This window comes from Lichenostomus cassidix, chromosome 2, assembly GCF_008360975.1.
Source record: "Lichenostomus cassidix isolate B80296 chromosome 2, HeHo_3.0, whole genome shotgun sequence".
NCBI lineage: Eukaryota > Metazoa > Chordata > Aves > Passeriformes > Meliphagidae > Lichenostomus > Lichenostomus cassidix.
In genome coordinates, this window is record NC_139482.1 from 69,593,462 (window position 1) to 69,618,000 (window position 24,539).

At 46.6% G+C, this 24,539-nt stretch overlaps 3 protein-coding genes across 5 annotated transcripts in view; all 3 read right to left on the reverse strand.

The window, feature by feature from the left end:
• Window positions 1–10,221, reverse strand: part of LOC146441594 (serpin B6-like) — an 18,739-nt gene extending 8,518 nt beyond the window's left edge. The window contains exons 1-3 of one of the 2 annotated variants that reach the window (XM_085052045.1): window positions 10,127–10,221; window positions 8,778–8,955; window positions 7,769–7,906 (exon numbers count right to left, since the gene is read on the reverse strand). In XM_085052045.1, coding sequence (XP_084908171.1) covers window positions 7,769–7,906; window positions 8,778–8,945 — 306 coding nt within the window. In that variant the 5' untranslated portion in view covers window positions 8,946–8,955; window positions 10,127–10,221. Of the gene's footprint in view, window positions 1–7,768; window positions 7,907–8,777; window positions 8,956–9,415; window positions 9,439–10,126 lie in introns of those variants that run through there. The other variant, XM_085052044.1, reaches the window with a different exon arrangement.
• A 351-nt stretch (window positions 10,222–10,572) lies between these two features.
• On the reverse strand, window positions 10,573–23,601 carry LOC146441595 (serpin B6-like). Of its 2 annotated transcripts, none has more exons than XM_085052046.1 (7): window positions 23,475–23,601; window positions 15,845–16,022; window positions 14,837–14,974; window positions 14,097–14,214; window positions 13,685–13,827; window positions 12,467–12,634; window positions 10,573–11,796 (listed from the first exon to the last, which is right to left on the reverse strand). In XM_085052046.1, exons 2-7 carry the CDS (start codon window positions 16,010–16,012, stop codon window positions 11,398–11,400), a joined length of 1,134 nt encoding a protein of 377 aa, XP_084908172.1. In that variant the 5' UTR covers window positions 16,013–16,022; window positions 23,475–23,601; the 3' UTR covers window positions 10,573–11,397. The 2 variants fall into 2 exon arrangements, with proteins under 2 accessions (XP_084908172.1, XP_084908173.1); XM_085052047.1 differs by lacking the exon at window positions 23,475–23,601 and adding an exon at window positions 17,200–17,333.
• On the reverse strand, window positions 18,419–23,568 carry LOC146441596 (serpin B6-like). The gene is made up of 7 exons (XM_085052037.1): window positions 23,475–23,568; window positions 22,901–23,078; window positions 21,885–22,022; window positions 21,151–21,268; window positions 20,777–20,919; window positions 19,565–19,732; window positions 18,419–18,893 (listed from the first exon to the last, which is right to left on the reverse strand). The coding sequence occupies exons 2-7, from the start codon at window positions 23,066–23,068 to the stop codon at window positions 18,486–18,488; spliced, it is 1,143 nt and encodes a 380-aa protein (XP_084908163.1). The 5' UTR covers window positions 23,069–23,078; window positions 23,475–23,568; the 3' UTR covers window positions 18,419–18,485.
• Window positions 23,602–24,539: the final 938 nt, after the last annotated feature.

Here is a 24,539-nt window from a genome sequence, read left to right on the forward strand (position 1 = left end):
GATGTTGGGGGTTGAGAATTCCTCCCCATTCCTGTTGCCAGGTAACAAACGATCCGATGTTCAGAGTGATCAAGCCTTTTGTAAAAGACAATGGCTAGGTTTTGGGCAGGGCTAGGTAAGGGAGAGCCTGCTGGGGAACAGGCTCTCTCGTGGTTCGGACGCTGAGGGGAGAGGCTGCTGCCTCCTGGCTTTCCAGCTGCTACCAGAGGAGATCCAACTGTGCCCTGTTTCTCTTCCCTCCTGGCTGGGTGAGCTTTGATTCAACTTTTCTCCTCGCGGGAAAGGGCACGTTCCCCCCCCGGGCTGCGTTCCCTCGTGGCTACTGCCGGGAGAGTCCGGCTGCCTCTGCTGCCTGCCCCCGCCCTCTGCCGCATGAGACCACAGCGTTTGCTGTAACTGTAGAAATTCTCGCTGGCCGGAGAGAGAGAGAGCGCCCGCTCCTGCTGCCCTGTTCCCTCGCTGCCCTGAGCTGTTCCTGCTGCGCTGCGTGTTCCTCAGCCCGTCCGCCATTGCAGTTGCCAGACAGTGACCTGACCCTGCGCCACAGCGCCACCTGCAGCCGCTCGGGAGTCATTGCACCTGCCCTGGCCAGCTGGGAGCTCAACAGCGCCCCTGCTGCTTGCAACCGTGATTACACCACACGGGAGAAAGTTCAGCAGCTCACATTATCTGCTGTTTGGTTTTCTGGTTCTAGTTGTGGCTTGCTATTACTGTTATTGTTTGTTTATAGATACTAGTAAAGAACTGATACTCCTTTTTTCCATACCTTTGCCTGAAAGCCCTTGATTTATTAAATTAAATAATTCGGAGGGAGGAGGGGAAGGAAAATCACATCCTCTGCTCTAGGGGAGGGTTCAGCCTCTCTTGGCAGACACCTGTCTTTCAAACCAAGACAGATCTTGGCGCTCAACGTGGGGCTCGAAGGCATTGGAAGAAAAGGAATAACAGTTTCTGTGAGACCTATTTTAGTGTGGTGAACATGAAAATCTCATTGAGTGGTACTATGCTGAGTATACCCTGGTTTGGTTGGCACATAATTGTGACCACATTTTTCCCATTTGCAGCTCCCTACCTAAACATGGGTCCTATAACTAAGGTTATTGTGGCTGTCATCCAGTTTGCACAATGGGCCAATAGGGTGAAGAACCTCTGGATCTTTCAGTTCATTTTAACGGCAGGCACATGGCTACAGTTTTTTGACACCGTCAGTACATGTTTTTGGAGTTTATTTGGTAATGGTACCTTTTGTGAAGAGATAACACCAGGAGAAGGTTCCTCTCAACCTTTTATTCATTATTTTGGGCCTACTCAACTAATGCTCGAAAGGTTTGGAAATTCTCTAAATGCTTATGATATCATACAGTGGCTGATGCTGCTGTGGCTGATAGGTTTATCCTACCTTGCATTCCGGGATAAGGTGAAAATACCCTGGGTAACCATTCCAACACCTGTGCCAGGGAACAGGGATGCAGCCACAGAGCCCAAGGCTGTTGCAGAGCCTGGGGATACCCCACAGCCTGACTCTGTCCAACAGCCTGCCTCAGAAACAAACCGTCCAGAATGGGTGGGGGTGCTAGTGGAGGAGATGATACACAGAATACACCAGCTGCTGAAGGAATACATCTCCCTAGCAGGTATAAAACCCTCTTCTCGCCCCAAAGGGAAAGAGTCTGATGGTGCAGCAGTGGACCCTACAGATGTTACGACCATCCAGGTTCCAGCTGAATCCCAAGAGCAGCCACAGCCAGCCAAAGTTGCCCCTCTGGTGCGTACAAAGTATAAGACCAAATCAGTACGCCCAGTTAATGATGATGGGGAGCCATTGCCCTCACAACCAGCAGTAGAATCCGAGCCCATAATCATCACTGAGTCCTTCAACTTTGATACTCTCCGTAAGCTGCGAGATGATGTTAAGAGACGGACACACAAAGCCTTCCTAACCTGGTTACTTCGGGTTTGGGACCTTATGGGCCGAGGAGTGCAGCTGGATAATAATGAAGCAAAGAATTTGGGACCCTTGGCCCAAGACCCGGCTGTTGACAAAGTGTTCGCGAGGGAGACAGGGCCCCTTTCTCTCTGGGAGAGGCTTTTAATGGGTGTAAGAGAGAAGTTTGACGACAAAGACCAAATGCATGATCCCTACCGTAAATTGTCCTGGAAGACCATTGAGGAAGGAATCCAACGGCTGAGAGAAGCAGCCATAATGGAGATGCTCTTTGGGGGGGATGGACAGCACGAAAATGACCCTGATAAGGTCAGGTGCACCACGCCAATGATGTGGAACTTTATAAGGCGAGGGCCAGACCATCATGCCCCTTACCTTGCAACTATTAATGTTGCTGGCAATCGAGAGACGGTGGGTTCAGTAGTTGACAGGCTCAGGTATTATGCAAGTGTGATCAGTGACCCAATGCAGGCTCAGGTCTCTGCTGTGGTTAAAGACCTCAGGAAGGAGATTAAAGAGGAGATGAAGGACCTGAGGGAGGAAATTAGGGACGAGATGAGGAGGATTAATGTGGCACCAGTGAGAGTCACAGGCCCCGATACCAGAGCCCGACGCCCCCCAGCTAGAGAGAGAGGGTACACCCCATGAGCTGAGTTGTGGTTTTTTCTGCATGACCATGGGGAAGACATGAGGAGGTGGGATGGGAAGCCCACTACTGCCCTGGCAGCACGGGTGCGTCAGCTTAAGGAGAGAAATGCTGGCCAAGGGGGTTCTGCTAAAGCGAAGGTAGCCTCAGCTTCCCGTGGCCGACCTGCTAGGTACAATAGAAAGGAAGATGATGGGTCAGATCCCCTTGAAGGAACCTCTGAAATGTATGATCAGGAAGGGAATGATGACCAGTGCTAGAGGGGCCCTGCCTCTAGCCAGGTAGAGGTACGGGAAAACCGTGTTTTTTGGACTGTGTGGATTCGATGGCCTGGCGCATCAGAGCCACAAAAATATGAAGCGCTAGTTGATACAGGTGCGCAGTGTACCCTAATGCCATCGGGACTTACGGGAGCAGAATCTATTTCTATTGCTGGGGTTACGGGGGGATCACAGCAGTTGACCCTGGTTGAAGCCGAGGTGAGCCTGACGGGGAGGGAGTGGCAAAAACATCCCATTGTGACTGGTCCAGAGGCTCCATGTATTCTGGGCATAGACTTCCTCCGTAACGGCTATTTCAAAGACCCGAAAGGACTCAAGTGGGCTTTTGGAATAGCTGCTGTCGAGGCAGAGGGCGTGAGGCACTTGAACACCTTGCCTGGACTATCAGAGAACCCTTCTGCAGTCGGACTTTTGAAGGTGGAGGACCAAAAAGTACCAAGTGCCACCTCGACAGTGCACCGCCGGCAATACAGGACTAATCGAGATGCTGTGGTTCCCATCCACAAGATGATCCGTGAGCTGGAGAGCCAAGGGGTGGTCAGCAAGGCCCATTCATCCTTTAACAGCCCCATCTGGCCTGTGCGCAAATCTGACGGAGAATGGAGATTGACTGTGGACTATCGTGCCTTGAATGAGGTGACTCCACCTCTGAGTGCTGCTGTGCCAGACATGCTGGAGCTCCAGTATGAGCTAGAGTCCAAGGCAGCAAAGTGGTATGCCACTATTGACATTGCAAATGCATTTTTCTCCATTCCTCTGGCAGCAGAGTGCAGACCTCAGTTTGCTTTTACCTGGAGGGGCGTGCAGTATACCTGGAACCGACTGCCCCAGGGGTGGAAGCACAGTCCCACCATCTGCCATGGACTGATCCAGGCTGCTCTGGAAAAGGGTGAGGCTCCGGAACACCTGCAGTACATCGACGACATCATTGTGTGGGGGAGCACAGCGGAAGAAGTGTTTGAGAAAGGAGAGAAAATCATCCAAATTCTCCTGGAAGCCGGTTTCGCCATCAAGAAGAGCAAAGTCAAAGGACCTGCCCAAGAGATCCAGTTCCTAGGAGTGAAGTGGCAAGATGGCCGACGTCAGATTCCTACCGAAGTCATCAACAAGATCACAGCGATGTCCCCACCAACCAACAAGAAGGAGACACAAGCCTTCCTAGGCGCCATAGGTTTCTGGAGGATGCATATCCCCGAGTACAGCCAAATTGTGAGTCCTCTCTACCTGGTGACACGCAAGAAGAACGATTTCCACTGGGGCCCTGAACAGCAACAAGCCTTTGCTCAGATCAAGCAGGAGATCGCTCATGCGGTAGCCCTTGGCCCAGTCAGGACAGGACCAGAAGTGAAGAATGTGCTCTACTCTGCAGCCGGGGGAAATGGTCTGTCCTGGAGCCTGTGGCAGAAGGTGCCTGGCGAGACTCGAGGTCGACCACTGGGATTCTGGAGCCGAAGTTACAGAGGGTCTGAAGCCAACTATACTCCCACCGAGAAGGAAATCCTAGCAGCCTATGAAGGAGTCCAAGCCGCCTCAGAGGTAATTGGTACGGAAGCCCAACTTCTCCTTGCACCCCGACTGCCAGTGCTGGGGTGGATGTTCAAGGGAAAGGTTCCCTCAACCCACCATGCCACTGATGCCACGTGGAGCAAATGGATTGCTCTCATCACACAGCGCGCCCGTATTGGAAACCCGAATCGCCCTGGGATCTTAGAAATAATTACAAATTGGCCCGAAGGTGAAGACTTTGGCCTCACGGATGAAGAGGAGCAGGAACAAGTGACTCGCGCAGAGGAAGCTCCACCTTACAACCAACTGCCACCAGATGAAACACGCTACGCTCTGTTCACTGATGGTTCCTGTCGTATTGTGGGGGCAAATAGGAAGTGGAAAGCAGCTGTATGGAGCCCCACCTGACGGGTCGCAGAGGCTACAGAAGGAGAGGGGGGATCGAGTCAACTTGCTGAACTCAAAGCCGTTCAGCTGGCCCTGGACATTGCTGAAAGAGAGAAGTGGCCAAAGCTTTACCTCTACACTGATTCATGGATGGTAGCCAATGCTCTATGGGGTTGGCTGGAAAGGTGGAAGAAAGCCAGCTGGCAGCGTAGAGGAAGACCAATCTGGGCTGCTGATGAATGGCGGGACATTGCCGCTAGGGTGGAGAAACTACCTGTGAAAGTCCGTCATGTAGATGCCCATGTCCCCAAGAGCCGAGCTAATGAGGAACACCGAAACAACGAACAGGTGGATAAAGCTGCAAAGATAAAAGTGTCACAAATAGATTTGGATTGGCAACACAAGGGGGAGCTGTTCCTAGCTCGTTGGGCCCATGATGCCTCAGGTCATCAGGGCAGAGATGCCACCTATAAGTGGGCACGAGACCGAGGGGTGGATCTAACCATGGACTGTATCTCCCAGGTAATCCATAATTGTGAGACGTGTGCTGCCATCAAGCAAGCCAAGCGGGTGAAACCCCTGTGGTATGGTGGAAGGTGGTCTAAATATAAGTATGGAGAGGCCTGGCAGATCGATTACATCACACTGCCTCAAACCCATCATGGCAAGCGCTACGTGCTCACAATGGTAGAAGCCACCACGGGGTGGCTGGAAACCTACCCTGTGCCTCACGCCACTGCCCGTAACACCATCCTGGGCCTTGAAAATCAAGTCCTGTGGAGGCATGGTACCCCTGAGAGAATTGAATCAGACAACGGGACTCATTTTAAAAATAGCCTCATAAACACCTGGGCTAGGGAACATGGCATTGAGTGGGTGTACCACATTCCTTATCATGCACCTGCTGCTGGCAAAGTGGAGCGATGCAATGGTCTGCTAAAAACCACCTGGAAAGCTTTAGGCGGGGGGACTTTTAAAGGTTGGGAACAACATTTAGCCAAGGCCACCTGGCTAGTTAACACCCGAGGTTCCACCAACCGAGCTGGCCCTGCTCAATCTGAACCCCTGCAAACAGCAGACGGGGATAAAGTTCCAGTGGTACACATGAGAGGCATGCTAGGGAAAACTGTTTGGATTGATTCTACCTCAGGCAAAGACAGACCCACCCGTGGGGTTGTTTTCGCCCAGGGTCCAGGGTGTACCTGGTGGGTGATGCAAAAGGATGGAGAAGTACGATGCATACCTCAGGGAGACCTTAGTTGGGGTTGAATTGTCCATAACACTGTGCGTGTATCCATATCTGTATGTATATATGTATATAATTAGAGTAATGCATGTGTGTATATAATCTAAATGTTTAAGCTCAATGTAACGTGTTGGAATGGGAAAAAATTCGGGGTGGATTATGTTGGGGGTTGAGAATTCCTTCCCATTCTTGTTGCCAGGTTACAAATGGTCCGATGTTCAGAGTGATCAAGCCTTTTGTAAAAGACAATGGCTAGGTTTTGGGCAGGGCTAGGTAAGGGAGAGCCTGCTGGGGAACACTCTCTCTCGGTGTTCGGACGCTGAGGGGAAAGGCTGCTGCCTCCTGGCTTTCCAGCTGCTACCAGAGGAGATCCAACTCTGCCCTGTTTCTCTTCCCTCCTGGCTGGGTAAGCTTTGATTCAACTTTTCTCCTCACGGGGAAGGGCACGTTTCCCCCCCTCCCCCCGGGCTGCGTTTCCCTCGTGGCTACTGCCGGGAGAGTCCGGCTGCCTCTGCTGCCTGCCCCCGCCCTCTGCCGCATGAGACCGCGGCGTCTGCTGTAACTGCAGAAATTCTCGCTGGCCGGAGAGAGAGAGAGAGCGCCCGCTCCTGTTGCCCTGTTCCCTCGCTGCCCTGAGCTGTTCCTGCTGCGCTGCGTGTTCCTCAGCCCGTCGCCATTGCAGTTGCCGGACAGTGACCTGACCCTGCGCCACAGCGCCACCTACAGCCGCTCGGGAGTCATCGCACCTGCCCTGGCCAGCCGGGAGCTCAACAGCGCCCCTGCTGCTTGCAACCGTGATTACACCACACGGGAGAAAGTTCAGCAGCTCACATTATCTGCTGTTTGGTTTTCTGGTTCTAGTTGTGGTTTGCTATTACTGTTATTGTTTGTTTATAGATACTAGTAAAGAACTGATACTCCTTTTTTCCCATACCTTTGCCTGAAAGCCCTTGATTTATTAAATTAAATAATTCGGAGGGAGGAGGGGAAGGAAAATCACATCCTCTGCTCTAGGGGAGGGTTCAGCCTCTCTTGGCAGACACCTGTCTTTCAAACCAAGACAAGAGGATAAAACACCTCTTCTCTCTGACCTGATTTAATCATACGTTTGTTACACTGATACAAAGTTTGAGACTACAGGCCATGCAGATTTTATCTACTAGAGAAAGGAAACACTAGCATTCTTCATACAAGGAAATACTGGAAATCACTCACAGGGGAAAAAATAGTAGAGCCTTACAGCTTCTCCCATCTAGGGAAGCACCCAGTGAGTGTGTGTAACACAATACCTATTGTCCTCATTTCCATCCTCTGATAAGGAAGAAGGGAAAAGTCATGTACTCCACTCAGTGAGGTATCAGGATAACTTATTTAAGAGAGAAAAACTACACAATATTGCCCAAGCTAAAGAAAAGACATAATTCTTTTTCTGTCACACTTCCACATGGTGAAGGAAAAATAGAGACATCAACCATTTGTCCCACAGCACAATATATGAATGGATCACAGAACCCTCAAGTGTACAGACTGATGGATTTTTACCTGCTTGGCATCAGTTGTCCACTCAGAACACCAAATATGTAAAAGCAAATTCTCCACCATGTTCAGACAACAGGCTCTGGCAGAATCTACTGTACTCCTGGCTCTCAAACCAGATGATTTGGAAGGAAAACCCCAAAGGCTGCCTTGGGCCTCCAGAGGAAAGAGCTAGCAAGTACATTACCCTAAGAAATGCCTCAAATTTCATGGCTACTTACTGGAAGAAACTCAAAGGTCTTTTCCCCATAAAGCCGGTTGGCAGTTCTCAGGATGTATTTGGTGTTTGGATCATTAATTTCAGAGAGAAGGGATTGATACCCATTGTGAGCATCCCGGGCATTGCTCAGAGAAAGCACCTGCACAGAGACAACATCCTCAGTGCTTGCACAAGTCATAAATTAGGGAGCAGCAGTCAGCAGTACTGACTTTCCTTCCCTCAAGGCAAGCAGCACAGGATCACAGGATGGCTGAGGTGGGAAGGGAGCTGTGGAGACAATCTGGTACAAAGCCCTGTCCCAGCAGGGGCATCTACAGCTGCTAGCCCAGGACTGTGTCCTCACGGATTTTCTGTATCTCCAACTATGGCAAAAATACAACTTTGGAAAGTTTTTTTAAATGTATATGGAAACAAAACATGAGTTTTTACTTCTCTCCTACTTTGCAAAAGAGCCAAACATCAGAACCAAAATAGCTGATTGTGCAGGTAATACTGTCTCTTCCTACATAAAACACATGCCAAATGGTATATACTGTCAAAGTAATTTAAAAGAGAAGTAGTAAAACAAGCTGTAGTTACCAGTTAAAAATGCAGACAATGGAATTTTTTAAATCATTTTTATGTGCCAGGTTTCGATTTCAGAATATGCACTGTGTCATATTAAGCCCAAACAGGGAAGTAGAAGAAAATACTTTCTATAGCCACCTATTGACCAAATCAATAAATAAAATTCCAGGTAACTCCCAATGACATCATAAAGAAGATCAGTCTCAAAACCCCAACAACACCGCACACAAGAGAACAAAGGAACCTTTTCATTTCATACTGAATAAAGTTCACATCGAAAAAATGAGGAAAACAGGTTGTGCTTACACACACACCAGAGATCTGCTCTCTCAGACCACAGTGACAATCACAGTTTAGCACAAGAGCATGTCACAGCCTGTAAGACACATCCCTTGCTCATGTGCTCTCATCAAATGCCATCCACTAAGTTTATTTTGACCTACCTTTCTTATTTCAGCTTCAGTGTTACCTCCTGAACCCAGCATAACCATAGACAAAGCAGAAGAAATACTAAATGGTGAAAAGAACACATTCTGACCACTTTTCTTCTCACACAGCTTTCTTAAGAGGTCCAGAGCAAAAGTGGTATTTGCTGCACAGAGGCTTTCCATGCTTCTGAGCCTGGGACATAAAACACAGAACAAGGATGGAACAAACGCACTTGAATACAAAATCATTACATCACCATTTTACACTTGCCAGCATAAACTGGGCAGCAAACATCATGACTCAGTTGGAAAATTATCAGCTTACTGGACACTGATCTGGTGGCACAAGCACCTGAAACCCCACACTAAACATTTGAGTTATTTGAGCAATTTCGAGTCTGCTTATGGATTCCAATCCAATTACCTACACAGTGTGACATGTTTTGATATAATCAGGCACAAACAGCATTTTGTGCACGACTTATTGCTAGAAGTCTCACTTGAATTCATACTGAAAATAATAGGGCCACCAGCAGAGCCAAAGTTAGACATCAGAACAGTAGAATTATGAACTCTTCCCTTCTGTAACTCTAGAGAGCTTTAGAGGTACCTTCAGCTTGCTTGTATGTGTGCAAGCTGAGTTTTAAACCTACCAGCCAGGCTGGGAGAAGTCAGCAGAGTTTTGCCTACAAGAAAGAATACAAGCAAGAATTTCATTACCCCTGCAACATCCTCTAAGAAAAAAACAAAACATCCAAAAACCGAACCACCCCCCCAATAAAAAACCACAAACCAAACAAAAAAAAATGCACCCAAAACAAACAAAATGAAACAAAACAACCCCACAGTCAAACAGAAGCAAAAACCCAACTAAAATCTCCTCAAATGAAGAGAGTAAGAATTAATCACATCATAATACCATATTTCTTACACACATTAAACATATATCCAAGCTTTACTTTATCACTCAAAGTAAGGTAATTATCTAAGAAAATATTCCTTGCCTTCTCACTGGAAATTGGAAGGATTCGTGCTGACAAGACTGGAGGTTAAAGTTCTTCTGCCTCACACATCCAGCACACCCCACACATCTCACACACACAGCAGCTTTCCCTTCGCTTCTTAAAGCAGAACGGCCAGATTTGGCTGCTTCCTTTCAGACCCAAATACGAGAAGGAGTTTGCATCAGAAATTGCTCATTTCCTGCACGGTCCTTCCACAGAAATTGCACGTATCACTATCAGCTCTTTCCAGCAGACAGACAATCGCAGGGCAGCTTTGAAATGTTCTTTTCCCAACCTCTAGGCTAAACAAACCACCCCCATCACCCGAACCCAAACCCAAACCAGTTCCCCAGAGCGCACCTTCGCTGCCCTTTCCTTACAGCACCTCGGCAAGCCTCGCACCCAAAGCCCTCCACAGCCCGCACCCCACGCTGCCCGACAGGCGCTCCGAGCTCGCGGAGAGAGGGAAAATTTCCGCACTTCTCCCGTTCCGCCCCATTCCCCTAGGATGCCCCAAGGGCGGGGCAGGGGCGGAGGCTGCCCTGCTCCTCTCCCGCCCCGCGCAGCTCCAGCGCAGCTCCAGCGCAGCCCAGGCCGCTTGGCTTCCTCCCTGCCCGCCGGGCGACAAGCGCCTGGGGCGGGACAGTGACACCGAGCCCTGCTGGGCTCTGGCCACAGCTCTTTTCCCCAGGCGGCAGCCTAAAGCATGCGTGTGTAATTCAGAGTTGGAAAGAGAGAAACAGACCCACGCAGTGCTTACACTTCCTTTATTATTCCAGGAACAAGGTCCACAAAACACATCCCTGTGTAAGGAAAGCCTCTGCAGCTCTGTCTTTGGAATTATACAGGTACACCACAGTGTTCAAGAAAATACTATATAAGGATTAATATAAAAAAGTAGCAAAAAAATAGAACAATCATGACTATGTCATTCAGATATTGCATAGGCACTGTGTGCTCCCTCATGACATTCTTTGTTCAAGGACATGAACCAAGTGACAGGCAATGAATCCACAAGTCCTGGGTGATGAAACAAAGCTACTCAGCCCACAAATACCTCATAGGGACACCTGGTACAAAAGCATACTTTCATTCCCATTCTTGTCTCAGAGCTTCTCCACTTATTAGCAAAAAAAACCACATCCAGGCAGGATGCTCAGCAATACCTGGGACAGGCTGCCAAAGACTCCTTTCAGCTCTAGGGAATCTATCAAGGCAATAAATGGATGAGACTGGAAGGAAAAAGGAGAGGGAAGCTACAAACATGCTCCAGCCTTGTCACAAGCAGAAGGAACTCCTTCTCTCCCATGGGCTGTCACTGCCTGACTCTGCCTGGTGGACACCAAAAGTGAAGTCAAGCACAGAAGCATTCATGGAGCAAGTGGGATGGTTCTTGTGTCAGCAAGAACCTGGAGAGCTCTGCACCCAAGGGCAGGGCTGGGAGGGCTTGGACATGGCAGGTTCTGGCTTTGTCTAAGCAGCTCTGTTATTCTTGCCAAGCCTGAGATCAGGAGCACACAAGAGGTTCAGGCAGAGCTGGAAGACACAATTAGTGCAAAAGGAGTTGCTGTGTTCCAGGGAAATGTAAATTTATTGTGTGATGGCACCTATGCTGCCAAGACATCTCCTCCTTAGGGGCAGCAAAATCTGCCACAGAACAAAATGCTGGAAGTTTTGTTGTGCCGGATGAGGAAAAGGAAGGGATGATCAGCAATGAATTGCGGTACATAGCACAATGGAATTAAACGTGCTGCTGTGGCAGCAGCTGCTTCAGTGCCTTCTTCATTGACTTCCACAAAGACCTTGTGAACCACTTCAGAGAGCACCAGCTCATTGCCAGATGACATTCCTGACAAGTCTGCCTTTCCAAATTCGAAGACATCAGCCATTCCCATGCTTCTCAGAACAGGTTTAAGATCATAATCTTCTTCCAGTTTAAATCTAGGTAAAGACACCATCACCTTTGTAGACTTCATCATTTCAGGACTGATCCAATCTATCAGCTTCTCATATGTAAGTTCTCTTTCCAGCTGAAGAAAAATCCCAAAGTTACTAAATTACAACGAGAATTGAGTCAGTATTACATAGTCAAATTAATGATGATGGTCTGTTCATGTAGCACATAACATGCATAATTTTTCCTGCTGGGTCTAGAATGAAGAGTGGGAGGGTTTGTTTTAATTTTTAATATAGGAAGGAAATGCATAGAAAACCTTAATAATAAACTCTTTCTCCAGACTGCCAAACAGCCCAAACTTACATCATAACCTCTCCACAAAAGATATCCTTCCCTTTCCTGGGAGCCTCTTTGCAGGCAGGGAGCCACACTCCACCTGACAGCTGCTCAGCACACAAGAGCCACAGCACAAGCCACAGCACTTCCAAAGAGCACAACCAAAATCCCCCTCTCCACATCCCAGCATCACCATACCATGCCTTCAGCAGCACCACAGCTGACCTCTGCTCCTGAGCAGGGCCAGCTCTTCTTCCACAGCCTCTGCCTAAGGCAGCAGCACACAGCCTGAGCAGCACTGACACAGGCTGGGGCACTCACTCTGGGGACAGGGAGGAAAGGGACATTTCAGCTGGCCTTGAGCACCAGGGATACAGTCTGGAACTGAACTGCAGGTCTCACTGCAATATCACACTTGCTTCCCTGGAAGGATTCAGCCTGTCTTTGCACTCAGCTCCACAACTTACTCTTTCCAAGCTAGTGGATCCATCCTGGATTGCATCAGGGAGCAGGATGATCATGCTCAGTTCATTACCAACATAGGGCAGCTCAAGGATTTTGGTCTGCAAGGCCCCAGTATAGGTCATGTTAAACCAATCCTGCTTGAACATCATCTGCACAGGTCTGGTCTCCTTCTAGAAATACAGAAATGGTCAACAGTTATTGCTGAGTGAGTCTGCTGCTCTCAAACTACAAAGCAGTCAGCCAAGCTGCTCAAGGCCTTTTAGAATTTGACCAAAGAGCACTGATCACACACTACGAGTGCAGACTGACACAGCATGGCAATTCGTAAAGAACAAGGTAAAATCCTTCCATGTGGACTAGCAATACACAATATTCCATCACAACTCAAAAGGCAGAATATTTATCAGCACTATATCCTGGTAGTGTTGCATTTTGAAACCTGGTTCTACCTTTGCACTGGTCCAGGGAATACAAAATTAAACAGTCGCTATGGATACTCCACACAGTTTTTCACCACATTCCAACAGGGAGAAGCAAAGGTGTCTACAACCACATCAGTCCAGCAGTCCAAAAGTGCTGTTGTAGGTTGTGTGGGGTGAGCAGAAACACTCCCTTATTTAAAAAATTGTATTAGCAGTTTCAAACATCCTTGGATTTATTTCACCACTGAGGAAGGGACAGTTTCAATGTCAGGCATAACAGCTACAGTTTTGCACAGTGTTTGCTTCCAGCAGGTGAGTCAAGGAAAGCACATTACCAGTTCTGGGTAAGGACACCTGGAGGCCAACCCAGAGCTGCAGGGAACCCTGAGGGGCAGCCATGGCCTGCCCATGACAGTGGCCAAGTCTTCCTCAAGAGCTCTCATCTACTTCTAGAAACAAGACTGCAGAGTACAGAGGTGTTCAAAGGAAATTTGTTTTCGACTTATATTGCTATGGCTCAGGGGCAGAAATGCAGCAAGGAAGCAATGCCTAAAGAGGACATAAATTCATGAGTTTTCACACTTGTCTCTGTGCTACATTAAGGGTTCTAGTAATTATGTGAAAGTTCAAAGAAACTCAGCAAGAGGGTGTTCATAAGAAAGTGAGAAGGCATAAGGAATTTCATACAACCTACCCATGGTAATCCTGCTTGAAAGATCTAGGATTTTCTTAAAGGTGTTCATTTCAGAAGAATTCAGAGGAATAGCCTTTGCTTGTCAGTAATTTAGCACATCATACCTTATTAATTTTGAAAGGCCTTTCTTTGATTCTCTCTTTCGTGAACTGCTTTTCCCAGTTGCCTTTGAAATAGATGGCATTCACCAACACAAGCCTGGTCAGGGAATCGAGAATCCCCTCTGCCAACAGGTTCTGAATTTTACCTTTAGGACACACAGAAAATAAAAATAAATTAAGGTGATGTATATGTATCTAATTATTATCCAAGAGACTCAGTAACCTGCAACTAATAGACAACAAGAAGGGAGGAGAGGAAGAGGGAGAGGGAGAGGGAGAGGGAGAGGGAGAGGGAGAGGGGACTTAGGGCACAGCATTTGGATTGTTTGAATTCACAATTTTATATCCTGCCATAGGTGTTTACCCAAACAATGGCAGCCATTCAACACAACTGGGCACTGGGCAAAGCACTCACCTTCAGTCCTTTCCTCTACCCAGCCATTGATTTGTTTCCTGCAATCCTCCCAAGCATGCACAAAGTCCATCTGCTCTAGTCCAGCCTGGTAGCATTTCTGACTCGACTCTATAAATGACTGACAGGGACATTCAGAAAACATTCTCAGCAAGAGATTTTACTCTCATTCAGACACAGAGGATTCTTACATTCCCCAAGAAAATCTGCCTCATTTCCCCCGCCCAGCTTCATATAGAGCCCGTAAAGTTCTGGCTGACAAGTTCCTACTAGGAATTACACCACCTCTTCGAACTAGGAATTGTTATTAAATCAAATGGCTTATACACTCTACTACAAACTTTGACATCACTTCATGAAGAAAATGATGTGGCTATTTTCTTTCCTTGTTTTTATTTTATACTTCAGGGACATAACATATGATTTTGTACATTTGTTTATAAGCCTTTTGCTGAGAGATAGATCGAACATTTCTTCCTTAGCCAAATATATGAATGGATCACAGAACCCTCAAGTGTACAGACTGATGCATTTTACCCCAATTTGCACTATTCAGACAACAAGTTATCTGAAAGGAGAATCTCCGCCAAGTTCAGACAACAGGCTCTGGCAGAATCTCTTGGCCTGACTCTCACACCAGACAATTTGGAGGGCAAAACCGCAAAGGCTGCTTTTGACCTCCAGAAGAAAGAGCTAGCAAGTACATCACCATAAGAAATGCCTCAAATTTCATGGCTACTTACTGGAAGAAACTCAAAGGTCTTTTCCCCATAAAGCCGGTTGGCAGTTCTCAGGATGTATTTGGTGTTTGGATCATTAATTTCAGAGAGAAGGGATTGATACCCATTGTGAGCATCCCGGGCATTGCTCAGAGAAAGCACCTGCACAGAGACAACATCCTCAGTGCTTGCACAAGTCATAAATTAGGGAGCAGCAGTCAGCAGTACTGATTTTCCTTCCCTCAAGCCAAGCAGCACAGGATCACAGGATGGCTGAGGTGGGAAGGGAGCTGTGGAGACAATCTGGTACAAAGCCCTGTCCCAGCAGGGGCATCTACAGCTGCTAGCCCAGGACTGTGTCCTCATGGATTTTCAGTATCTCCGACTGTGGCAAAAATATAACTCTGGAAAGTTTTTTCAAAGGTATATGGAAACAAAATATGAGTTTTTACTCCCCTCTGACTTTACAAAGGAAGCAAACATCAGAACCAAAATGACTGCTTGTGCACTTAATGTTGTCAGTTTCTCCATAAAACACATGCCAAATGGTATATATTTACAAAGTAATTTAAAAGAAAAGTAGTAAATCAGTCTGTAGTTACCAGCATAGCCAGTGGAATTCCTTAAATAGTTTTTAGGTGCCTGGGTTCATTTTCTGAACATGCATCAAATTATATTAAGCCCAAACAGGGAAGTAGAAGAAAATACTTTCTATACCACCTATTGATCAAATCAATAAGTAAAATTCCAGGTAACTCCCAATTACGTATTATGGAAGATCAGTCTCAAAACCCAAAATAAACACCACACAACAAAAACCAAGAACCTCTTCATTTCATACTGAACAAAGCTCACACTAAAAAATACTAATAAATCAGGTTCTGCTGACACACACACCAGAAGAAAAGCTCTGCTCTCTCAGACCACAGTGACAATCACAGTTTAGCACAAGAGCATGTCACAGACTATAAGACACATCTCTTGCTCATGTGCTCTCATCAAATGCCAGCCACTAAGTTTATTTTGACCTACCTTTCTTATTTCAGCTTCAGTGTTACCTCCTGAACCCAGCATAACCATAGACAAAGCAGAAGAAATACTAAACGGTGAAAAGAACACATTCTGACCACTTTTCTTCTCACACAGCTTTCTTAAGAGGTCCAGAGCAAAAGTGGTATTTCCTGCACAGAGGCTTTCCATGCTTCTGAGCCTGGAATATAAAGCACAGAACAAGGATAGAACAAACTTACTTGAATACAGAACAGCTGTTTCGCCTTTTTACACTTCCCAGCATAAACTGGGCAGCAAATGTCATGACTCAGTTGGAAAATTATTAGTTCACTGGACACTGATTTGGAGACACAAGCATCTGAAACCCCATACTAAGCATTTGAGTTATTTCAGCAATTTAGAATCTGCTTCTGGATTTCAATCCAATTACCTACACAGTGTGACATCTGAGTTAATCAGGCACTAACAGCGTTTTGTTCAGGACTTGCTTCAAGTCTCACTTGAATTTAAACAAAAAATAATAGAGCCACCAGAGCCAAAGTTAGACATCAGAACAGTGCATTTATGAATTCTTCCCTTCTATAAGCATGTAGACCCCCATACGTAATTTCAGCTTGCTTCTACGTGTGCATGCTGGGTTTTAAACCTACCAGCCAGACTGGGAGAAGTCAGCACCGTTTTACCTACAAGAACGAAAACTAGCAAGCATGCCATTGTCTCTGCAATATTTTATAACAGAAGAAAAAAAAAAAACCAAAAAAATCCAAACCCAAACAAAACCAAAATTCAACCGCCCCTGCAAAACCAAAAAATACAAAAAACCAACACACAAAACAAAAAAAAACAAAACAACCCAAAATCAAACAGAAGCAGAAGTTAAACCAAAAATTCTTCAAAAGAACAGAGCAAAAATCTGTCACATCATAATACCATATTTCTTCCCCACATCAAACATATATCCAAGCTTCACTTATCACTCCAAGTTAATGGCATTATCTAAGAAAATATTCCTTGCCTTCTAAATGGAAATTAGAAGGATTTGTGCTGACAAGACTACAGGTTAAAGCTCTTCAGCCTCACACATCCAGCACACCCCACACATCTCACACACACAGCAGCTTTCCCTTCGCTTCTTAAAAGCAGAACTGCCAGATTTGGCTGCTTCCTTCCAGACCCAAATACGAGGAGGAGTTTGCATCAGAAATTGCTCATTTCCTGCAATGTCCTTCCACAGAAATTGCACGTATCACTATCAGCTCTTTCCAGCAGACAGACAATCGCAGGGCAGCTTTGAAACGTTCTTTTCCCAACCTCTAGGCTAAACAAACCACCCCCATCACCCGAACCCAAACCCAAACCAGTTCCCCAGAGCGCACCTTCGCTGCCCTTTCCTTACAGCACCTCGGCAAGCCTCGCACCCAAAGCCCTCCACAGCCCGCACCCCACGCTGCCCGACAGGCGCTCCGAGCTCGCGGAGAGAGGGAAAATTTCCGCACTTCTCCCGTTCCGCCCCATTCCCCTAGGATGCCCCACGGGCGGGGCAGGGGCGGAGGCTGCCCTGCTCCTCTCCTGCCCCGCGCAGCTCCAGCGCAGCTCCAGCGCAGCTCCAGCGCAGCTCCAGCGCAGCCCAGGCCGCTTGGCTTCCTCCCTGCCCGCCGGGCGACAAGCGCCTGGGGCGGGACAGTGACACCGAGCCCTGCTGGCCTCTGACCACAGCTCTTTTCCCCAGGCGGCAGCCTAAAGCATGCGTGTGTAATTCAGAGTTGGAAAGAGAGAAACAGACCCACGCAGTGCTTACACTTCCTTTATTATTCCAGGAACAAGATCCACAAAACACATCCCTGTATAAGGAAAGCCTCTGCAGCTGTATCTTTGCTATTATACAGGTACACCACGGTGTTCAAGAAAATACTATATAAGGATTAATATAAAAAAGTAGCAAAAAAATAGAACAATCATGACTATGTCATTCAGATATTGCATAGGCACTGTGTGCTCCCTCATGACATTCTTTGTTCAAGGACATGAACCAAGTGACAGGCAATGAATCCACAAGTCCTGGGTGATGAAACAAAGCTACTCAGCCCACAAATACCTCATAGGGACACCTGGTACAAAAGCATACTTTCATCTCCATTCTTGCCTCAGAGCTTCTCCACTTATTAGCCAAAAAAACACATCAGGCAGGATGCCCAGCAATACCTGGGACAGGCTGCCAAAGACTCCTTTCAGCTCTAGGGAATCTATCAAGGCAATAAATGGATGAGACTGGAAGGAAAAAGGAGAGGGAAGCTACAAACGTGCTCCAGCCTTGTCACAAGCAGAAGGAACACCTTCTCTCCCATGGGCTGTCACTCTGCCTGGTGGACACCAAAAGTGAAGTCAAGCACAGAAGAAGCACTCAAGGAGCAAGTGGGATGGTTCTTGAGTCAGCAAGAACCTGGAGAGCTCTGCACCGAGGGGCAGGGCTGGGAGGGCTTGGACATGGCAGGTTCATGCTTTGTCTAAGCAGCTGTGTTATTCTTGCCAAGTCTGAGATCACGAGCACACAAGAGGTTCAGGCACAGCTGGAAGAGACAATTAGTGCAAAAGGAGTTGCTGTGTTCCAGGGAAATGTAAATTTATTGTGTGATGGCACCTATGCTGCCAAGACATCTCCTCCTTAGGGACAGCAAAATCTGCCACAGAACAAAATGCTGGAAGTTTTGTTGTGCCGGATGAGGAAGAGGAAGGGATGATCTGCAGTGAATTCTGGAACTCTCAGTGCACAGCACTTTCGTTTTATCACTGCTGCTGTGGCAACAGCAGCTTCAGTGCCTTCTTCATTGACTTCCACAAAGGCCTTGTGAACCACTTCAGAGAGCACCAGCTCATTGCCAGATGACATTCCTGAGAAGTCTGCCTGCCCCATGGCAAATGCCATAGCCATTCCCATGCTGCTCAGAAGGGGCTTCAGATCATAATCTTCTTCCAGCTTAAATCTAGGTAAGGCTACTCGCACGTTTGTAGACTTCATCATTTGAGGACTGATCCAATCCATGAGCTTCTCATACGTAAGTTCTTCTTCCAGCTAAAGAAATATCCCAAAGTTTCTTAATTTCAAGGAGAAAATGGTCTGTATTTTATAGGCAAAAGAGCCATTACTACACATTTCCTCCCATGGAACATAACATGCATCTCTTTTTTCCCCTGGGATCTAGCATGAAAAATGCAGAGGCTTTCATTTCAATTTTTGTTATGGGAAGGAAATGCATAGAAAACATTATTAACAAATGCCTTGGTGCAGACTGCCTAACAGCCCAAACTTGTAACCCATCCTCACCACGAAAGATATCCTTCCCTTTCCTAGGAGCCTCTTTGCAGGCAGGGAGCCACACACCACCTGACAGCTGCTGAGCACACAAGAGCCACAGCACTTCCAAAGAGCACAACAAAAATCCCCCTCTCCACATCCCAGCATCACCATACTATGCCTTCAGCAGCACCACAGCTGACCTCTGCTCCTGAGCAGGGCCAGCTCTTCTTCCACAGCCTCTGCCTAAGGCAGCAGCACACAGCCTGAGCAGCACTGACACAGGCTGGGGCACTCACTCTGGGGACAGGGAGGAAAGGGACATTTCAGCTGGCCTTGAGCACCAGGGACACAACAGCCCTGGAACTGAACTGCAGGTCTCCCTGCAATGTCACACTTGCTTCCCTGGAAGGATTCAGCCTGTCTTTGCACTCAGCTCCACAACTTACTCTTTCCAAGCCAGTGGATCCATCCTGGATTGCATCAGGGAGCAGGATGATCATGCTCAGTTCATTACCAACATAGGGCAGCTCAAGGATTTTGGTCTGCAAGGCCCCAGTATAGGCCATGTTAAATCTATCCTGCTTGAACATCATCTGCACAGGTCTGGTCTCATTCTAGAAATACAGAAATGGTCAACAGTGAGTGCTGAGCGACTCTGCTGCTCTCAAACTACAAAGCAGGCAGCCAAGTTACTCAGGGCCTTTTAGAGTTTGACCAAAGAGCACTGATCACACACTACGAGAGCAGACTGACACAGCATGGCCTTTTGTAAAGAATAGGGTGAAATCCTTCCATGTGTACTAGCAATACACAATATTCCCTCACAACTCAAAAGGCAGAATATTCATCAGCACTATATCCTGGTGATGTTGCATCTTGAAACTTGGTTCTACCTTTGCACTGGTCCAGGGAATACAGAATGGAACAGCCTCTCTGGATAATCCAGCAATCTTTTCCAACACATTCTAACACAGAGAAGCAAAGGTGTCTAAAACCAAGACAGTTCAGCAGTCTGAAGCGTTGTCATATGTAGTCTGGGGTGGGCAGAAACATTCCCTTATTAAAAAAGTTGTATTAGCAGTTTCAAACATCCTTGGACTTATTTCACCACTGAGGAAGGGACAGTTTCAATGTCAGGCATAACAGCTTCAATTTTCCACAGTGTTTGCTTCCAGCAGGTGAGTCAAGGAAGGCACATTACCAGTTCTGGGTAAGGACACCTGGAGGCCAACCCAGAGCTGCAGGGAACCCTGAGGGGCAGCCATGGCCTGCCCATGACAGTGGCCAAGTCTTCCTCAAGAGCTCTCATCTACTTCTGAAACAAGACTGCAGAGCACACAGTTCTTCAAAGGACATTTGTTTTCCATTTATTTTGGATTGGTTCAGGGATAAAAATAGAGCAAGAAAGCTCAGAGTGAAGAAGATTTCAATTCAAAATTTGCCAGAACTTTTGCTATATTGAAGATTCTAGTAATGCTGTGAAAGTTCAGACAAACTCAGCAAAGAGGGTGTTCATATGAAAGACAGGGGGCATATAGAATTTCATACAAATTACCAAATGTAGCCCTGCTTGAAAACTTAGTTTTTTCTTATATGTGTTCATTACAGAGTACTTCAGAGGAACAGCCGTTGCTTGTCAGTAATTTAGCACATCATACCTTATTAATATGGAATGGCCATTCTGTGGTACTCCCCTTCTTGAACTGCTTTTCCCAGTTGCCTTTGAAATAGATGGCATTCACCAACACAAGCCTGGTCAGGGAATCAAGAATCCCCTCTGCCAACAGGTTCTGAATTTTACCTTTAGGACACACAGAAAGTAAAAATAAAAATAATTTAAGGGGTTGTACATGTATCTAATTATTATCCAAGAGACTATCTACGCTGCAATCAGTGAAGAGAATTATGTAGCAGACAGACCAAGAGCTCAGCACTTGTATTGCATGAATTCACATTCTTATATCCTGCCATAGGTGTTTACCCAAACAATGGCAGCCATTCAACACAACTGGGCACTGGGCAAAGCACTCACCTTCAGTCCTTTCCTCTACCCATCCATTGATTTGTTTCCTGCAATCCTCCCAAGCATGCACAAAGTCCATCTGCTCTAGTCCAGCCTGGTAGCATTTCTGACTCGACTCTATAAATGACTGACAGCAACATCCACAACACTTTCTCAGCAAGAGATTTTACTCTCATTCAGACACAGAGGATTCTTACATTCCCCAAGAAAATCTGCCTCATTTCCTCCCCCAGCTTCATACCGAGCCCGTAAAGTTCTGGCTGACAAGTTCTACTAGGAATTATACCACCTCTTTGAACTAGGAATTCTTATTTAATAAAATGCCTTATACATTCTACTGCAAACTTTGACATCACTTCATTGAAAATGATGTGGCTAATTTTTTCTTGTTCTTATTTTATGCCTCAAGGACATAACATGATTTTATACATTTGTTTATAAGACTTTTGCTGAGAGATACATCGAACATTTCTTCTTTAGCCAAATACATGAATGGATCACAGAACCCTCAAGTGTACAGACTGATGGATTCTACCCCAATTTGCACTATGCAAAGCACAGGTTATCTAAAAGCAGATTCTCCACCAAGTTCAGACAACAGGCTCTGGCAGAATCTATTGCTGTCCTGCCTCTCACACCAGAAAATTTGGAAGGAAAACTCCAAAGGCTGCCTTGGACCTCCTTAGGAAAGAGCTAGCAAGTACATCACCCTAAGAAATGCCTCAAATTTCATGGCTACTTACTGGAAGAAACTCAAAGGTCTTTTCCCCATAAAGCCGGTTGGCAGTTCTCAGGATGTATTTGGTGTTTGGATCATTAATTTCAGAGAGAAGGGATTGATACCCATTGTGAGCATCCTGGGCATTGCTCAGAGAAAGCACCTGCACAGAGACAACATCCTCAGTGCTTGCACAAGTCATAAATTAGGGAGCAGCAGTCAGCAGTACTGATTTTCCTTCCCTCAAGCCAAGCAGCACAGGATCACAGGATGGCTGAGGTGGGAAGGGAGCTGTGGAGACAATCTGGTACAAAGCCCTGTCCCAGCAGGGGCATCTACAGCTGCTAGCCCAGGACTGTGTCCTCATGGATTTCCAGTATCTCCAACAATGGCAATAATATAAATTTTGAGAAACTTCTAGAAATGGAAAAACAAAAAACCAGCAGGGTTTTCTCCTCTTCCCAAACTTGCTTAAGAGCCAAACATCAGAACCAAAATGACTGCTTGTGCATTTATTATTGTCAGGTCATACATATAACACATGGCAGGTCATATTTGCTACCTAAGCAAGTTTAAAACAAAAAAGTGTAAAGCAAACTACCAGTTTTATATTCAGTCACTGTGGATTTTTTACGTGTCTGGCTACATTTTCAAAAAGAGAATATTGTCTGATGTTAAGCCCAAACAAGGAAAAAGTAGATAATATTTTAAATAGCCACCTAATGATCAAGGCAACCCAGAAAAAAAAAAAAAAAGATAAACTCATAACCGCCTAATTACATATTACAGAACATCTTTCTCAAAAACTAAAGAAAGCTTCCCCCCAAAAGCTTCCCCCCAACATTTAATACTAAAGGAATCTTTCCCTTTACAAACAAGAAAAATTGGTTCTGCTGACACACACACCAGAGGAAGAGCTCTGCTCTCTCAGACCACAGTGACAATCACAGTTTAGCACAAGAGCATGTCACAGACTATAAGACACATCTCTTGCTCATGTGATCTCATCAAATGCCAGCCACTAAGTTTATTTTGACCTACCTTTCTTATTTCAGCTTCAGTGTTACCTCCTGAACCCAGCATAACCATAGACAAAGCAGAAGAAATACTAAATGGTGAAAAGAACACATTCTGACCACTTTTCTTCTCACACAGCTTTCTTAAGAGGTCCAGAGCAAAAGTGATATTTCCTGCACAGAGGCTTTCCATGCTTCGGAGCCTGGGATATAAAACACAAAACAAGAATGGATCAAACTTATTTGAATACAGAACAGCTGTTTCTGCTTTTTACACTTGCCAGCACAAACTAGGCAGCAAATGTCATAACTCAATTGGAAAATTATCAGCTGACTTGACGCTGATTTGGTGGCACCAATGCACAAGAACTTGCAATCCCAAACAACACATTTGAGTTATTTCAGCACTTTAGAGTCTCCTTCTGGATTTCAATCCAATTACCTACACAGTGTGACATCTTTTGAGGTGATCAGGCACAACAGCATTTTGTTCAGGACTTAGTGCAAGAAGTCTCTCTTGACTTCCACAGAAAATCACTTTCCTGTTTAGGGCCACCAGAGCCAAAGTCAGACATCAGAAAGGTGGAATTAACACTTACCTTCTGTAACTCTATAGACCTTCACTGGTACCTGCAGCTTGCATCAATGTGTGCACACGAGGATTTAAACCTACCAGCCAGGCTGGGAGGAGTCAGCAGAGTGACGTTGCCTACAAGGAAGTAAACTACCAAGAATTTCATTGTCACTGCAACGTTGTCTTACCAAAGGGAAAAAAAAAAAAGAAAAGAAAACTAAACAAAAAAACAGAGGAACAGAAAAAAACAACAGAAACAAAGGAAAAGAATCCCCAAACAAATTAGAAAACCCCAACCAAACAGAGCAAAAATCAGTCACATTGTACTACTATATTTCTTCACCTCATTACACATATGTATTACAACCCTACTGATCACTCCAAGTTAATACCATTATCTAAAAGAAAATTCCTTGCCTTCGAGCTGGAAATTGGAAGGCTTTGTTCTGACAAGACTGTGGGTTAAAGTTCTTCTGCCTCACACATCCAGCACACCCCACACATCTCACACACACAGCAGCTTTCCCTTCGCTTCTTAAAAGCAGAACAGTCAGATTTGGCTGCTTCCTTCCAGACCCAAATACGTGGAGGAGTTTGCATCAGAAATTGCTCATTTCCTGCACGGTCCTTCCACAGAAATTGCACGTATCACTATCAGCTCTTTCCAGCAGACAGACAATCGCAGGGCAGCTTTGAAATGTTCTTTTCCCAACCTCTAGGCTAAACAAACCACCCCCATCACCCGAACCCAAACCCAAACCAGTTCCCCAGAGCGCACCTTCGCTGCCCTTTCCTTACAGCACCTCGGCAAGCCTCGCACCCAAAGCCCTCCACAGCCCGCACCCCACGCTGCCCGACAGGCGCTCCGAGCTCGCGGAGAGAGGGAAAATTTCCGCACTTCTCCCGTTCCGCCCCATTCCCCTAGGATGCCCCACGGGCGGGGCAGGGGCGGAGGCTGCCCTGCTCCTCTCCCGCCCCGCGCAGCTCCAGCGCAGCTCCAGCGCAGCTCCAGCGCAGCCCAGGCCGCTTGGCTTCCTCCCTGCCCGCCGGGCGACAAGCGCCTGGGGCGGGACAGTGACACCGAGCCCTG

Bases quoted from the DNA above. Each gene is read 5' to 3' on its own strand.
- LOC146441595 (XM_085052046.1), bottom strand. From the start codon at position 16,012: ATGGAAAGCCTCTGTGCAGGAAATACCACTTTTGCTCTGGACCTCTTA. The intron at 13,828-14,096 runs GTGAGTGCTTTG...TGTGTCCTAAAG, and splicing joins GGTAGAGGAAAGGACTGAAG to GTAAAATTCAGAACCTGTTG. The intron at 11,797-12,466 runs GTAAGTTGTGGA...ATTTTTCTTCAG, and splicing joins GATCCACTAGCTTGGAAAGA to CTGGAAAGAGAACTTACATA.
- LOC146441596 (XM_085052037.1), bottom strand. From the start codon at position 23,068: ATGGAAAGCCTCTGTGCAGGAAATATCACTTTTGCTCTGGACCTCTTA. The intron at 19,733-20,776 runs GTATGATGTGCT...CTGTATTTCTAG, and splicing joins GGCCATTCCATATTAATAAG to AATGAGACCAGACCTGTGCA. The intron at 18,894-19,564 runs GTAAGTTGTGGA...ATATTTCTTTAG, and splicing joins GATCCACTGGCTTGGAAAGA to CTGGAAGAAGAACTTACGTA.